Source organism: Vitis vinifera, chromosome 1 (genome assembly GCF_030704535.1).
Source record: "Vitis vinifera cultivar Pinot Noir 40024 chromosome 1, ASM3070453v1".
Classification (NCBI taxonomy): domain Eukaryota; kingdom Viridiplantae; phylum Streptophyta; class Magnoliopsida; order Vitales; family Vitaceae; genus Vitis; species Vitis vinifera.
Genome location: NC_081805.1, coordinates 7,831,480 through 7,846,756, shown reverse-complemented (window position 1 = coordinate 7,846,756; position 15,277 = coordinate 7,831,480). Strand labels below are relative to the sequence as shown.

The 15,277-nt window shown below is 33.6% G+C and overlaps 2 protein-coding genes across 2 annotated transcripts; one reads left to right on the top strand and one right to left on the bottom strand.

The window, feature by feature from the left end:
• Positions 1–1,353: 1,353 nt before the first annotated feature.
• LOC100246556 (2-phytyl-1,4-beta-naphthoquinone methyltransferase, chloroplastic) lies at positions 1,354–9,748 on the top strand. The gene is made up of 8 exons (XM_002269828.5): positions 1,354–1,716; positions 1,822–1,886; positions 1,988–2,078; positions 3,542–3,630; positions 3,860–3,993; positions 4,109–4,170; positions 9,275–9,374; positions 9,459–9,748. Exons 1-8 carry the CDS (start codon positions 1,582–1,584, stop codon positions 9,557–9,559), a joined length of 777 nt encoding a protein of 258 aa, XP_002269864.2. The 5' UTR covers positions 1,354–1,581; the 3' UTR covers positions 9,560–9,748.
• Positions 9,749–10,054: 306 nt separating this feature from the next.
• On the bottom strand, positions 10,055–13,651 carry LOC100241439 (cysteine-rich receptor-like protein kinase 2). The gene is made up of 7 exons (XM_002265874.4): positions 12,795–13,651; positions 12,564–12,677; positions 12,079–12,218; positions 11,703–11,913; positions 11,276–11,510; positions 11,003–11,153; positions 10,055–10,876 (listed from the first exon to the last, which is right to left on the bottom strand). The coding sequence occupies exons 1-7, from the start codon at positions 13,564–13,566 to the stop codon at positions 10,535–10,537; spliced, it is 1,965 nt and encodes a 654-aa protein (XP_002265910.1). The 5' UTR covers positions 13,567–13,651; the 3' UTR covers positions 10,055–10,534.
• Positions 13,652–15,277: the final 1,626 nt, after the last annotated feature.

The following is a 15,277-nucleotide window of genomic DNA, read 5'->3' as shown; positions in this document are numbered from 1 at the left end:
TATATATATATATATATATATTATTTTAATGGTTATGAAAACATTGCATAATTCAGTAACAGGTGCTTCTAGTAGTCATGATTGGCTTTTGGCTGTGACTCTAGGTGTACTAACAAACATAAGATTTTACACTTGTGACCATAAATTTTTGTATAAAAAATGTAAAGGAAAAAAAAAAATCATTAATGAAGCATTGAGAATATTCTATAAGTCAAATTTCATCAAATGAACCTTTATATTTTATTTACAAATCCTATAATTCAAATTTCAAGTTTTAAGTTTCATTTACATGCATCCCATTAAGATACTTAATTTCCATCATCTCTAGAGCTAGAAAATAAGTTGGAGGCAAGGATACTAATTTAGAAAAAAACATTTCTAAAAACCAAAAACCTCATATACATAAATGAATTTTGGTTATTTTTAAAAATAATTTTTATTTTGATTTTGTAAAAACTTTATTAATTAAATTTAATTTTAAAAATAGTTTTAGTAAAATATGAATAATAAAATTATAATAACATCACAAATAATATTTTTTTACTAAAAAATAATACTATTTTAGTATATATAAAATATAGATATTAATATATTCATAAAGGCATAATTGATTGTTTTAAAATGAATAGTAATACTATAAAAATAATAATGGTTAATAATATTTTATTGAAAATAAATTTAGAAACTAAGCCAAATTTTTTTACCACATATATATTTAGTACTTAATTACATATATAATATTTTGTACTAGTTTTGATTATTTCTACAATTAATTGGATCATATTTTTGAATTTTGAATTATGTTTTAAAATTAATAAATTTATTAAAAAATTTATTTTTTAAAATTAGTAAATTTATTAGAAAAGGTAAAACATTAATTCTCATTTTATTTGATTTAGAATTCATTTGTGTTGTAAGAAAATTAAGAAGAATATAATTGTATATATAAGAGAAATAATAAAGTCATGAATTATTCCTTATCCGTTTTGGTTATTATTTTCTTGTACTAATTGAGTTCAAAATTATTACATTTATTAATAAATCAAAGATTTTCCGTATTGATTATTAAATAAAAAAAATTAAAAGAAGATAAAAAACTATGTTTTACTTTATTTGTTTTTAATAAAATTTTAAAATATATTTATTTTTTATTTTTTCTTATTTTTAAAAACATGTAAAAATTTTTGCCTTTTATTCTGATAAATGCTAATTTATTTTTAAAAACTGTTTTATGAAATTAACCGTTAAATATTGCTATATTTTTTCTAAAACAAGAAAACTGTTTTTAAGAGCAAGTTTGGTAATTGTTTTGACAACAATTTTTTCTGTTGTCAAAAAAAAAAAACAATAAAAAAAAAAAGGGAAAAAATGGGGAAATAGCGCACTTCCCATGGCAAGTAAATTTGACGGTTGAACCTCAGCCCCAAGCGCTAATGTGAACTTTGGAGTGGGCTTAAGGGAAAACCGGATTACATCATATCGGGATGGGTGATTGGATTTAATTTGAGGAAGCATATAGATTAGAGTTTTCAGTTTTCTGTTTTCATTTCATCGGGCGGAGAGGAGATAAACTCACCTCCTATGGCTTCACTTCACTTCCTTCTTCGCCCATCCTCCAATCCCAATCTTCTCGCTTTACCCTCCAGATCTCGACCGGTTCAATGTGCTAACGAGCGCCAGGCGCTGTTTAGCCGCATTGCTCCTGTTTACGATAATGTACGCCTTCCCCCTCATCATCATCTCCCACCAAATTTTCGGTTTCTATTTTTTCTGAATTCTTTTTTGTCTCTTTAATTTTTTATTTCTCAATTACATTTACAGCTGAATGATTTCTTGAGTTTGGGGCAGCACCGGATATGGAAAAGAATGGCGGTATCATGGAGCGGGTAATTTTTGTATTTCACTTTTCTCTCTCTCTCTGTTTTCTTTTATTATTGATTTATCAATTTTTTTTTTTTTAATTTTGCTTTCTGAAAATCTGGGTCAGGGCCAAGAGGGGAGACGATGTGTTGGATTTGTGTTGTGGAAGTGGGGATTTGGCATTTCTACTATCAGAAAGAGTTGGGTCTGATGGCAAGGTTTCTTTCAAATTCTTGATTAAGTTAAAATTCCTTAAAATCTGAAATCACGTATTTGTTATTATTTTCACATGCAGATTTTTTCTATTTATGAATTTCAATATTTTTCAATATCTCTTGATTGATTTAATTTTATTGAATTATTAGTACTTAATAAAACACTAGAAATGAAAAAAAAAACAAAAAAAACACACACACACATTCAGAGAGTGTAAATTAATAAAACAAGTTTGAAACTCTTTATATTGGTCTGACTTGCAAATTGCTTATATATTTTTGAAGTAGAAATACAAATTTCTGTATTATTTCTATGGAAAAAAAAAGGGAGAGAGAGAGAACTATGCTAAATAAAATATGCTAAAAAAATGTAAAGAGACAAATTATTAAAAAAAAAAAATCATAAATAACTTTTCTTTTTCTAAGGGAAAGAAAAAAAAGGAAAACATTTCTTTTAATTCTCTTTGTTGATGAAGCTTTCTTATAGTTGCCACAAAAATATAAGTGGCTTTTGTCTTGCTTGGAAAATTAAGAATTAATTGCTTCTAAGAAAAAAGAAGAATTAGCAAAATATATCACTTCTTCTGGTAGTATTTAATGTTTATATTTTTTAAATTATTTTAAATATACAAAATAAAGAAAAAAGTTATGTTGGACAGACCCTTAGTATAGACTATTATTGTTAAAATTTAGTTTTATAGTTTCAAATGTTTGTGTCTATGTCTATATACACCTACTCTACTCTTATACTTGTGTGAAATAACTTGGGGAACGTTTGGAAGTTTGAAATAGAGAATCAAAATGGGAAATACACTTCTCTTCTTATTCATTACTATGATTGGATCACTTATTAGAAATAGTGAAAATTATTTTATTGAATTAAATGAATTTTACTTAAATGCTCCTTGTAATCCTATGCATTATGCCCCATGTGCATTGAGCTTAGAAACATCCAAAAAGTCATGATCAGTTATTGTCAATAATTTATTGATTTCACAAGAGGGTTCTTTTTAAAGAAAATTACTATAGCTCATAAGTAATGGACTCAATGGCATGGGTATAAATTTTTTGAATTAGTCAAATGTGATTAGTGATCATGTCTATTTGGAAAAGCAATTGGGGTACTTCCTTCGTATGATTGAGCACAACTTTTTTCTTTAAAAGGGGTGTTATGGTAGATTCAGACGAGACCATGGTTTGTGCACCTTTCTAGTTGTGAGTACTAATTAAGGCTTTGCTTAATAAAGAAGAGCTCATTATTCTTGTGACTTAAACAGTTTATTGGACTTTACTAAATCAAGGTTCCATGCTATGTTATTTTTTATACAAAAATGTGCTAGAAATCATTGTGATGCGGCATCCCAACACTATAGCCTAAGTTTAGCCTATAGCATCAGAAACTTGTGAAAGAAATTGATGTTAGGTTTTCTCTTTTTTTTTTTCTCTTTTGTACCTCAATTTTGCAGGTGATAGGTTTTGATTTCTCAAGGGAGCAATTATCGGTTGCTTCATCTCGACAACACTTGCTCTCAAAAGCCTGCTACAAGAACATTGAGTGAGCATTGGTAAATCTAGTGTTGATGAGTCTAATAACTGGAATGTGCTTATTAAGAATTTGGAAAGGCATTTCATGTTTACAAATTATGGAATAAGTCCCGAAAACTTACCATTTGTCTATAGATTAATTTCATATAATCCATTATAATTTCATTCCTTTTCGGTTTAAGTTGAAAAGAATTGCTAACCAACAAAATGAGGTAATGATGCCATGTGTTACATTGTAGGTGGATTGAGGGCGATGCAACTAAGTTGCCTTTTTCTGATTGTTCTTTTGATGCCATTACCATGGGTTATGGGCTACGAAATGTGTTAGATAGAGGCAAGGCCATGCAAGAGATGTTTCGAGTCTTGAAACCAGGTTCGCTTTCTACAATCACTCTATTTTGTTCTTGTGAGAGTGTGGAGATAAGGGATTTGGTAAAACTTGTTCTGTTATTTGATAAGATTTGTCATTTTTTTTCTGAAAATTTCAGGGTCAAGGGTATCCATCCTCGATTTCAATAAAAGCACTAAACCATTTATTACATCAATTCAGGTATTGTTGAGATAAGGGGTTTTAGTTTTAGGAGTAATTATGTCTTGAATTAAATTGAGAGGTGAAGTCAGTTGCAACTTTTAACATTCATATGACATTTTGATGTTATTTTTTTATGATTCTTCATGCACTAGTTGTCATAATGAGACTCATTTCTTTGACTGAGTGTTCTCATGCATTACTTGTCATAATGAGATTCATTTTTTTGACTGAGTGCCCTCTTGTTGAAGTTTGCTTTGTATAAGAAAAACCACCTAAGATTGGGTTTAGGGGTGGTGGGACAGTGGAGGAGGGGGTGGAGGTTGAATTAAGTGATGGTCAATTTTCAAAATGCTTAGCCACTAGTGAAGAAATACCAACAAATAAGAACAATGTCATAGTTAAAATACAATAGTAAAGAGATAGAGTAAGAGAACATAAACAAAGTTTTTATCTTGATTTGACAAATCTCCACCTTCATCCATGCTCCCAAAAACCTTTCCAAACCTTGAGAATTTTCACTAGCACAGAGTCTTAATGCCAAACCTTATAAGTACACAATTGGTTTGTTAAGGTACCAAGGGATCTCTTACAATGTAGTGTCTTTCCTATTCTCTAATTTTTATGCTTCAAAAGCTCTTTCAGGGTTCTCTCAACCTTTGACAAGAATTGGAAGTGAAAGAGTATTACGCAAGGACTCTCTTCAATTGTAGATTTACAAGTTGAAGGCTTTGAGTGCAAACAAAGAGTATATAAGTTTGGATTTAATGCACTATAGATGCTTAATGAAAGTTTGGACTCAACGTGTTGTTGGTGGCCTCTAAATGCTTTCATAAAAGGTCATATATATAGTTTTGTGAGAAACTAGTTGTTACATACAATCAGTTGTGGCCTGTCCACCTTTCACTCATCCACATAACGGTCCATGACTCCGTTTTTTCCTCTTTTTAGATTGTAAATATTTCTCAGAACATCATTTGCAAGTACATCAACCATGCATTTATTATTGATTTTTGAAGAATAACTTCCATTGTTGAATTTGTAAGACATTGGAAAGCTCTAAAAAAGTGTTTTCAAAAGGTCGTTAAAGGATTTAAAAGTGCATAAAGAATTTAAAAGGATGCCCTTATGATTGCACAAGGTGAGTTAAACAATCCTAAGGCTAAAAGATGCCTAAATGATGTCTTCACACCTTTCATCTTGCCTTTAATAGCTCCTTCTTAAGCTTCTTAGCTATATGGATTCTTCTTTATTTACACAACCAATCTGCTTGTGTATTATGCTTAAATCAAACATTAGATCAAGCCTTTGTTTTGTTATGATCAAAACTAGGTTTAAATAAACTTTGGGTTAACACTCTCTTGTACTATGAAATACTAGAGAGTAACTATCACAATCGTCGAGTTTCTTTTAACCAAAAGATTGTTTTAACCTGTTGAGATCACAAGGGTTTGGCCTTATAACAAAGCGAGGATCTTGGCCTCAATGGTCAATGATGGCCTTAATCATATGGCCCCTATAGATTTTGAATACGCTTTCAGTCCCAAGAAGTCCTGAATTACCAAAAGAGCAAACTATCAAAATTTAGCATGAGGTGAACCTCTTGATGGGTTTCCCATTTTGCTTAAACCTCCAGAGATGACCTGTTGAATAAGCAAGTGGATCTTTAATCCAAACATATCAAGTTCATCTAAATCCCTTGAAAGACTTGAGATGTTGAGGCTTAAACATATCAAGTCCTGAATTACGAATTGTAGGGTCTATATTGATCTTCAAAGATCTTGACGTTTCTATCCAGACAAATCACCCAAAGAATAACAAGTATGCCATTCACTAGAGGTCTTACTCTTTATGCTACCGCCAAAACCTAGAAGGCAATAGTCAATAAATATCTAATCCTGAGCTTTATTGATATGGTGCCTTATCTATTAGAAAGTGAGGCCCACAAACTTTCAAAAGAAAATTGATGCTTAGAGATTGGGGTTTGTTTTTGGGATAATGTCCTCTGGAGCATGTCACCCTTAGGAAATGACCACTAGCAACAAAATTATATCAAAATATATGGTGAGACTTATAAACTTATCTTCTTTGTCTGAGACAACCTTTTGCATCATGGATTCTAAGGGGTGGAAATTGGTTTCTAATCTTTCTTTTAGTGGGGGTCAAAACATAGTGTAAGCCTTATAAAGTCATGTTTTTTTGTTTAGGACAACCTTTTTATTCTGGATTCCAACAAGTATAAAATCTTTTGATGGACAAATAAAACATATATTAATGAGTGTGAAAGAGAACATGCTGAAAGCATTTATCCAAAACAACCTCCATAAAGACATATCTAACCATAGTTAAGATTGTCTAAGAGGTCTAACATTGTGTAATTCTCCATTTACAGTGAAACATGGGACCACACCAATGGGGATTAATGAAGTTCTTCTCCAACCTTTGATATTACTGTTCTTGAAAACCCTTTCATCATGCTCTTTTGACATGCTCCAGAGCAAGCATAGGGGAGCCACATGCCATACCTTCCTCTTCCTCTTATCCAACTCCTTAGACTTCCATCTAAGAAGAAGTTTTCTCATTAAAGCTAGAAACACCTATTTTAGACCAAAGACTACTAATAGAAATATCCACAGTTTTTTTGTCCTATCACAATATATCAAGATATGATCAACTGATTCTTCACTATCGTTGTAGCAACTACATTCATTTACCATTGTCCACCTTTTCTTCATTAGAATATATATACTTAAGATCTTTTTCCATAACTGCTTCCTAACCAAAAAAGTAGGTTCTCAAAAGAATTGGGTCACCATTTCAACTTCCCAATCTTGAAGGAGTCTTTTGAATTGCAATGACCAATGGCCTCCACTTTCTCTCCATTCCCATAAATTTTGCAACTTTAGTATTCTTGATAGAAGTTAATCTAAACAACAAAGGGATAGCCTCTTCAACTTGTTCTCCCCCATCCACCTATCTGACCGTAATTTACTTTGCTTACCATTTTTTACCCAAGTAGTTGTCTTGAATTTAAAGTCTTCCCATCCTTTTCTAGTTTCTTTTCATAAACTTAGTTCGAAAATTCCCCCTCACCTCTTATGTGCTTCAACCCCCATTCATTTCCCTATATTTTCCTCGAATGATCTTCCACAAGCTATTGGGCTTAGGGACAAACCTCCACAACCATTTGCTTAGTAGGGCTTTGAACCTTTAATCTCCTAATTCCTAAACCTCCATACTTCTTATCTTTGCAAACAATCAACCAACTCACTAGATGCACCTTTTTTTCTTCCAAATGATTTCCCACAATTTGTTTTTTTCAATTTAATCCTTATCTATAGTTATATATATTTGGATCACACAAGGGACATGAAATATATTGGAAGACTCAAGAGGGTACTCTTTATTTGCACTAATCTTCCTCCTTGAGACAGGTATTGCTTTTTCCAAGAGGCCAATCTCCTTTTGCATCTCTCTTCTATTACATCCCACATGACAAGAGACTTATAAGATACACCTCAAGGAAGACCAAGATAGGTAAGGAGTCTCCCCACCTTGCACCCGAATAGAGAAGCCAATTTGTTCATTTCCCCCAAGGGAAGAAGTTCACTATTTTGCATGTTTATTTTCAAACTTGACATCAGTTTGACGCATATCACATTCCATCTCTAGTGTCTCAATTGATCCATGTTGACCTCATAAAAAGAAAAAGAGTATCATGTGCAAATAATAAGAGACATTCATTCCTTCTCCCCATCTACCCTCTAACTTAAAACCATTAAGGAATCCTCCATTCTCTACCTTGGATATTAGTTAGTTGAGAGCTTCCATCACCATCACAAATAGATAGGGAGAACAACAATCACCTTGCTGCAACCCTCTAGAAGTGTGGAAAAAGTTTGTGGGAGTGTCATTAACCAAAAATGTATTCATTTTCTCCATTTATGACCAAAACCCCTCTTTTCCAAGCTTGAAAAGAGAAACTTCTAATTCACATACTTGTATGCCTTTTTTTTTTCTTTCTTTTTTGTTTTGTTTTTTTGTTTTTAACTATCCAATTTAAAAACTAAACATGCACTATAGCTTCTTTTCTTTGAATCAATGACCTCATTTGTAATAAGAGCTGCTTCAAGGATCTTCCTATGAGATTAATTGGCCTCAAATCCTATCCTTAATGTCATTACCAAACACCCCCCCAAAACTATATGTAGCATTAATGCTACATTAAATAGAACACTTAGAATGAGCTGCATATTCCCCTTCCCACTGTAGGCCAGAAAATTGTTTAAAGGCTATTGAAAATCCATCTGACCCTGACACTTTATCTCCCCCATCTTTGATAAAGTTAACACCACCTCCTCTAAAAAGAGCTCTCTAAACTGCTCTATCTAATCTATCAATGCAATTAAATAGATACACTACCATGTTAGGTCTCCTCACTTGGGGTTTTTCAAACATAGACTTGAAAATAGGACATGATTCCCACTCTTAAGCTCCTCTTCTGCAAGCCAAACCTAATTGATTTTGAGACTACTAATGAAATTGTCATTCTTGCCTGCATTAACGATATGATTAAAGAATTTTGTATAGGTATCTCATTATCTTAAGCTAAGAACCCTAGATTTTTTTTAGATAGCTACACGGTTGTATTTATCCTTAACTAAATTTTGATTCCTCTTGTCCTCCTTCGAAGGAGGTCTTACTCTTTCTATACTATCCCAACATCTTATCCACTCCAAGGCAGCTTCCTTCTTAATGGATAATCACTGCTCAGATGAATATCAGAAACCAATGAAGTTCTTTTCACTCGATAGACATGCTATTCTATCTTATGCTCATCATGTATGTTTTTGGCCAGTCTCAACTTGAAAGAGAAAATATTGTCTCTATTCATTATATTGGTGAAACCTCATCCTAAAACATCAAACAATCTTTTTTTTCCTTTTAGGTAATTATCATTTTTCTGGTGTATGGAATCACATGTGGGATATCCCCTATCTTCATGCCAGTTAAGCTTGGCTGAAGGGGTTAATAATATGATACAAGCTTGGGCATTAAATTCAATTTTCACTTGTATTTGTTGTAATAGAGTTATGTTTTATTTATTTGTTTCTCTTTTTTCAAGGAATGGATGATTGATAATGTAGTTGTTCCTGTTGCAACTGGTTATGGCCTTGCTGATGAGTATGCATATTTGAAAAGCTCAGTTCAGGAATTCTTAACAGGTTTACTTCACCTCATTTGCTTATGCACATCATGCTATCTGGTGGATGATTGAAATATGTGTTGTGTTCTGTTCTGTCATTTAGGGAAGGAGTTGGAGAAGCTTGCTTTAGAAATGGGATTTTCCAATGCCAAACATTATGAGATTGGTGGAGGCATCATGGGGAACTTAGTAGCCAAACGGTAGGTAGGATTTGCTTCTCTTGCAAATTTTTCTAATTTTATTTTGTAAGGATTAGCATTCTGTGTTGAAGGATATATTTAATGTGAGTTCTGAATTGTACCTTGAGCTCACTGTTCAGGTTAAAGGATTTTTCATTGAAGTGTTCATCTAAATTTTAAATTATTGCAATTTAAGTATTATTTTATACTCTTACCTTACCCTTCTCATCTTCTCGCCATTCTGTTTTTCATCTCCAAACGAGAAAATGGCTACAGTTAGAATGAAGAACTTTGAGCATCTCTGTGAAAGGTATATCTTTAGATAGTGAAAGAATTGAAGCCCAGAATGCATTATAGCAAATCTCTTATGTTTCAAAACTTTCTTTAAATTAGGTCATTTTAAGAATCCAAAAATGACATTTCTATCTTGTTTTTATCGTTTTGATGTTGACCAACTGTTGTTCAAAATGCTGCATGGAACTCAACTGCAAGACTGAATTTCTCCCTTAAGTAAACTAATAAAATTCACTCTAACCCTACAAGAGGAAGGTTATCTGAACCAGCTTTACTAGTTAATATTTTATAGGAACAGCCCAATGCATATTGTGAACTCTTAGAAATTGATAATCAAACTTCCAAACCTGCAGAGGGGAAAAATTAAATCATCTGAACCAGCTGGACAAGTTAATAAATATATATATATATATAGATATAGATATATTGGAATAACCCAAAATTTATCATAAATTGAATCAGAATCCATTTTCACATTGTCCTGTACCTCCTCTAGTGTTGTGATGACTATTGTAAACTCACTTGGATATAAACCTTTAGTTTTTTAGCAACTGCCCATGTGCCCATCAACATATGCTTGGGGGATGCTTACAACATGAAGTTGAGGAAGAATGGGCTTAACCTGAGACAGGTTTTTCATTTACATGCCCACAGCTTGTGAGTTACCTGTACGCTGTAAAACATTCATTTCAAGCTCCTCTTAAGGTCATCTGGGGTAGAAAGAACTGTGGGAGATACTGGCATCTGAACCAGAAATGGCAGCATTGAGGGGGTAAGATGGGTTCTCACATGCCTCATTAAGTTCCATGGTCCTTTCATCTATAAATGGGGGACTAGTGGGCGTAGGAAGATGTTCATCCTTCTTTGTCAGCATCTGCAGGGCCTTTGACATTGATGGTCGTAACGATGGAACCTCTTGGGTGCAAAGAAGTCCTATCTGCATCACTCTCAAAACTTCATTCTTAATGTTGCCATTGTCGTGGTTATGCAGCATTAAATTTGGATCAAAAAGTTCCTCCAAGGTCCCTAGCTGGAAATGCTTCCATGCCTGTTTTACCCAAAAGCACAAAACAACTTGATAAAAGAGGAAAAAGCCCTTTCATTTGCACTTTTTGTGTGAATATGATAAAGAAAACTGATTAAATATTAAAAAAGATCAAGTCATGAAAATTACGATGGTGACTAGGCTGTCTGAGTATTCTGCAGTTTTGCTCCTGTTGTTCTGCCTTCCTGTGGCAATCTCCAACAAGAGCACACCAAAGCTGTAGACATCTGCCTTTTCTGTTAACTGGCCATGGGCCAGGTACTCTGGAGCCATATATCCTCTATAGATTCACAAAAGGAAATATTTCTAGTTTAAATGTACGCTGATAAATCCTTAAAGCTTAATATGTTCTAGAAGTTGATCTGCTATTATAATTCCTTGAACCCAAAAAGAGATACTTACAGTGTTCCTGCAATAGCAGTGCTTATGTGACTCTTATCTTCTTGGAAAGACCTGGCCAACCCAAAATCAGCTATTTTAGCACGCATCTTTGAATCCAACAAAATATTACTGGCTTTTATATCTCTGTGGATAATTCTGATCTTCGAATTTTCATGAAGGTAGACCAGACCTTCTGCTGTCCCAGTGATTATCTCACATCTCTTTTCCCAGTTCAGTGCTTTACCTCTGTTTGTATCTGCCACAGTTATTTGTCAACGATTTGTCAGACTTCATCAACACAGGATCAAGATAGTAAGATATGCTCCAAGAGTGGTAGCAATTACTTTGACAAGTAGTGATAGTCGTTTTTCAAAATATTGGACCTCTGCTAGGGAAACTATATCTGTTTATCTCAGAGATTAGTCTTAATTAGATTTCTAGTAATTACCGAAGATGAAGCGATCAAGACTCTTATTTGGCAGAAATTCATAGATGAGAAGGCTTTCAGGCCCTGAGCAACTGCATCCCAACAGCCTGACTAGATTTTTGTGCTCAACACTGCTTATTATGTTAACTTCATTATAGAAATCTGCTGCTCTGTGTCTGTTGTTAAAGAAAAGCCTCTTCACAGCAATCTCTCTTCCATCAGCCAGAACTCCCTGTTATGGAAGTAACAAGTAAACCTCTGATAAAATCCAATAAATTATGTTGTCTGACTTTATGTAAAATATTTATAAAAGCCATTTATGAAAGGGAAAAAAAAAACAAAAAAAAAAAAGCTGCATAGTACATTTGATGTGGATAATAAATTAATAATAGACTACCTTATAAACAGTTCCAAATCCTCCTTGTCCAAGCTTGTTGGCATTGTCAAAAGATCCTGTGGCCTTCTCAAGTGTAGCATATTTGAAGTTCAAGCTACTGTCATGGAGGGTCTTAACTAATTTTATAGCATCGTTGGAACCTAACTCAATAAGAAAAAGCAAGGGAATAAGCACCACTTCCAATCCTAATGAGCTGCCAAAAATTTTCGTCTCTTGAATTTTAGGAATATCAAATTTGAGGAGGCTTAGATTACTATAGACATCAAGCCTATTTAGAGACTCCACCAGTAATAAGCGGTGAAAACCCCAACAGGTGGGGTATAAGAAGTCCATTCCAGTAACCTAACCCATAAAACAGCACAATGACTACCACACTTCTTCTAAGGTTGGTGTCCTTTTTGAGTGACAGAAGTGTTGGACAGGGACTGTATGTTTAATACTCTTATCGTTCTCAAACAAAAATTTGTTTGCAAGAATCTTTTTACCTCTCCTTTTCTTTTGGATCTTTCTTTGCTTCAAGATATAAACTCCAATCGCTCCCCCTACTAGAAGAACAATCACAGCACTTACAGCAGATACTACTATTATTATTATGGTCCCTGCAAATGTTGGCAAGCTTTGTCACTTAAAACATATGATCTGGCATGATCAAATACAATGAATGTTATTGCGTGAAACATGCCTACACAATGTAAGAAGAAATCACAGTATTTTACCCCTTGAACTTCCATTATCTGGTTCTTTGTTGAGGAAATCTGTATCTGAGTATCTCATGAAGCACCCTGTGTTCAGTGCCCGCCCTTCAGACCAAGGCAAGCATCCCAATATCGATGACGATGCATTCTCCAGACACGCCCTACATGATATTGCATTCAAAGTCCTCCAGCAATTAGCCAGCACATAGGCCGACTCATTTGCTGTTCCCGGCACCATCACCTTACTCCTTGCATACCCATTATTGTTTGGTGCATCAGCAACTGCTTGCTTTATAGCCTGCCTTGCAGACTCCTGGAACGTGGAGTTCTTTCGGGTTTCGTTTCCACACAAAGCATGGTCACTTGGTCCTGTATACTCCTCAATGAAGCTGTAATTTTGAGCTCGCATAAAGCAACCATCAAGGTAAATGCGACCCGTAGTGAAAGGAAAGCACTGGGGAAGAAATGTTCGCGCCTCAGCGTAGCATAATACACAATCAAGCAAAGACAGATCTCCATAGCATTGGGCAAGACCATAGGTAGCATCAGGTGCAGAGCCAAGAACAGCCACGCCAAAACCAGAAGTGCGCATTTGATTACTGATATTTTCCATCATAGCCACAAAGTTGATGACGAAGATGGTTGAATTGTGCTCACGCTGGTTCCCGCACATCATTTGGATCGTTCGTGATCTGGGGTCTCCGGCGGATAGTTCTATCACCGATAGAGTTAGGATAAAAAAGAAGAGAAGAGAAGGGGAAGGGGCTGATGGGTTGGCTTGCTTCATCTTCATTTTTGAAAGTCTGTTTTGAGATGGAATTCAAAAAGAGAGTAGCATTGAGATAATTGAAATAATTTGGAGTGCGAAACAACATAATTGAAAAGAAGAAAAAAGTCTTCATTGAAAGCTAGAAAGAAAAATTCAAGATGAAGACAAACAATGAGATAGATCATGTGTGAAGGCAATATGATTAGGATTGACCCTTGGGTACCCTTGGCTTACTTAAAGTCGGAAGGCGATGAATAAGCACTATGTTCCATATTGGACTTATTGAGATTTCACAATATGATAAATATTCAGCCAATTTCAGTATATGGGAGTTGATGAGATCAAGGGTTGTGACGGTAAGTCACATCACCTAAATTTGGACAGTGAATTAATATATGTTTTATTTGATAAAAATTTAACTACAAACAGTGGGGGTCAACTGACTCAAAACACTGAAACCGAGTGATCAGTGATCCAAGACATCCCATCATCATCACTGGTAATGCACACATGGGTCCACCATTAAAATGGATGATTGTCGTAAAGGTTTCCAGAAGTCACGTCGGTGTTAAAATGTTGAAATGTGAGAGCCTCCAGCACGACATTCAACCCATTTCTAACGACGACGAAAAATGTTCCCACCAGTGCCACCCTGTGTGATGGCGTGAGTAAGTAAGCTCCGCCGTCTACGGCTGAGATGAACACCCGACCACCATAACACATGTAAGCTCCCACGGAATTAAAAAATTTAGTTCTCAACACGTGCTTCAGTTGAATTTCGCGATTTTATTTTTTTATTTTTTCTTGCAGGAAAACGAATAAAATTGTGGCGTATATTCAAAATCAAGCTGAAAAAAAGGGAGAGAAACCCTTATACCCTACTTGTATTTGCAGTGTATAATGGTTTAAGGTTTATTTCCTTCTTTTCCTCAATATTTCCTTAAGATTACTTTAAATTCTTGACACCAACTCGAGATGACCCAAATGTCAACACGTAATTTAGCGTCAACAATGACTTTGACTTCTTTTGACTTTTGAGTATGCCCCGGCTCATACGCCGAAGTGTCATCCAATTTGCATGACTTTGACTGAAGCATATAAAATTTAGAATAAATTAGTTCCATTACATAAAAAAAAAGTTTTCATTGGGGAAGGGTTTTCAAAAATACTTTTTGAAAATTATTTAATGATATTTTTAAAAATTATTTAATAGTGTTTTGTAAAATAAAAATTTGTTTGAGAATTTGAAATATTTTTAACTATTTTTATGTTTTTAAAATAACTTTTATATGTACTGATTTATTTTTAATTATTTATTATATTTATAATTATTTTAAAAAAAATTCTTAAAAAATAATTTAAAACAACTAAAATATGTTTGAAAATATTATATTTGTTATTTTGAAAAACAAAAAGTTATTTTCTATTTTTTGGGGTTGTGAAGCGTGTTTTTTTTTTTTCTAGATAATATATTTTCCAAAATGGTTATCAAACAAGATTTGTTTTGAAAGGTTAGTGGAGGGTGGGCGGACTAGAACCCACCTAAACCTAATCTAATCATAACTTAATATTTGAATGAGTTTGGATAATTATTTTTAAAATTTGCATGAGTTAAATTTTTTTAATTTATTTAACTCAAATTCAATTTGAATAGAGATCAAGGTAAGGAATGAACATTACAAGCTCTACTCAATTTAATATTTTTATAATATATATTACCTATATAATAATACTC

Coding starts and splice junctions, on each gene's coding strand:
- LOC100241439 (XM_002265874.4), bottom strand. CDS start 13,566: ATGAAGATGAAGCAAGCCAACCCATCAGCCCCTTCCCCTTCTCTTCTC. Junction 11,914..12,078: donor GATTTGGAACTGTTTATAAG/GTAGTCTATTAT, acceptor CTTCCATAACAG/GGAGTTCTGGCTGATGGAAG. Junction 11,154..11,275: donor ACTGCTATTGCAGGAACACT/GTAAGTATCTCT, acceptor GTGAATCTATAG/AGGATATATGGCTCCAGAGT.
- LOC100246556 (XM_002269828.5), top strand. CDS start 1,582: ATGGCTTCACTTCACTTCCTTCTTCGCCCATCCTCCAATCCCAATCTT. Junction 1,887..1,987: donor ATGGCGGTATCATGGAGCGG/GTAATTTTTGTA, acceptor AATCTGGGTCAG/GGCCAAGAGGGGAGACGATG. Junction 4,171..9,274: donor CATTTATTACATCAATTCAG/GTATTGTTGAGA, acceptor TCTTTTTTCAAG/GAATGGATGATTGATAATGT.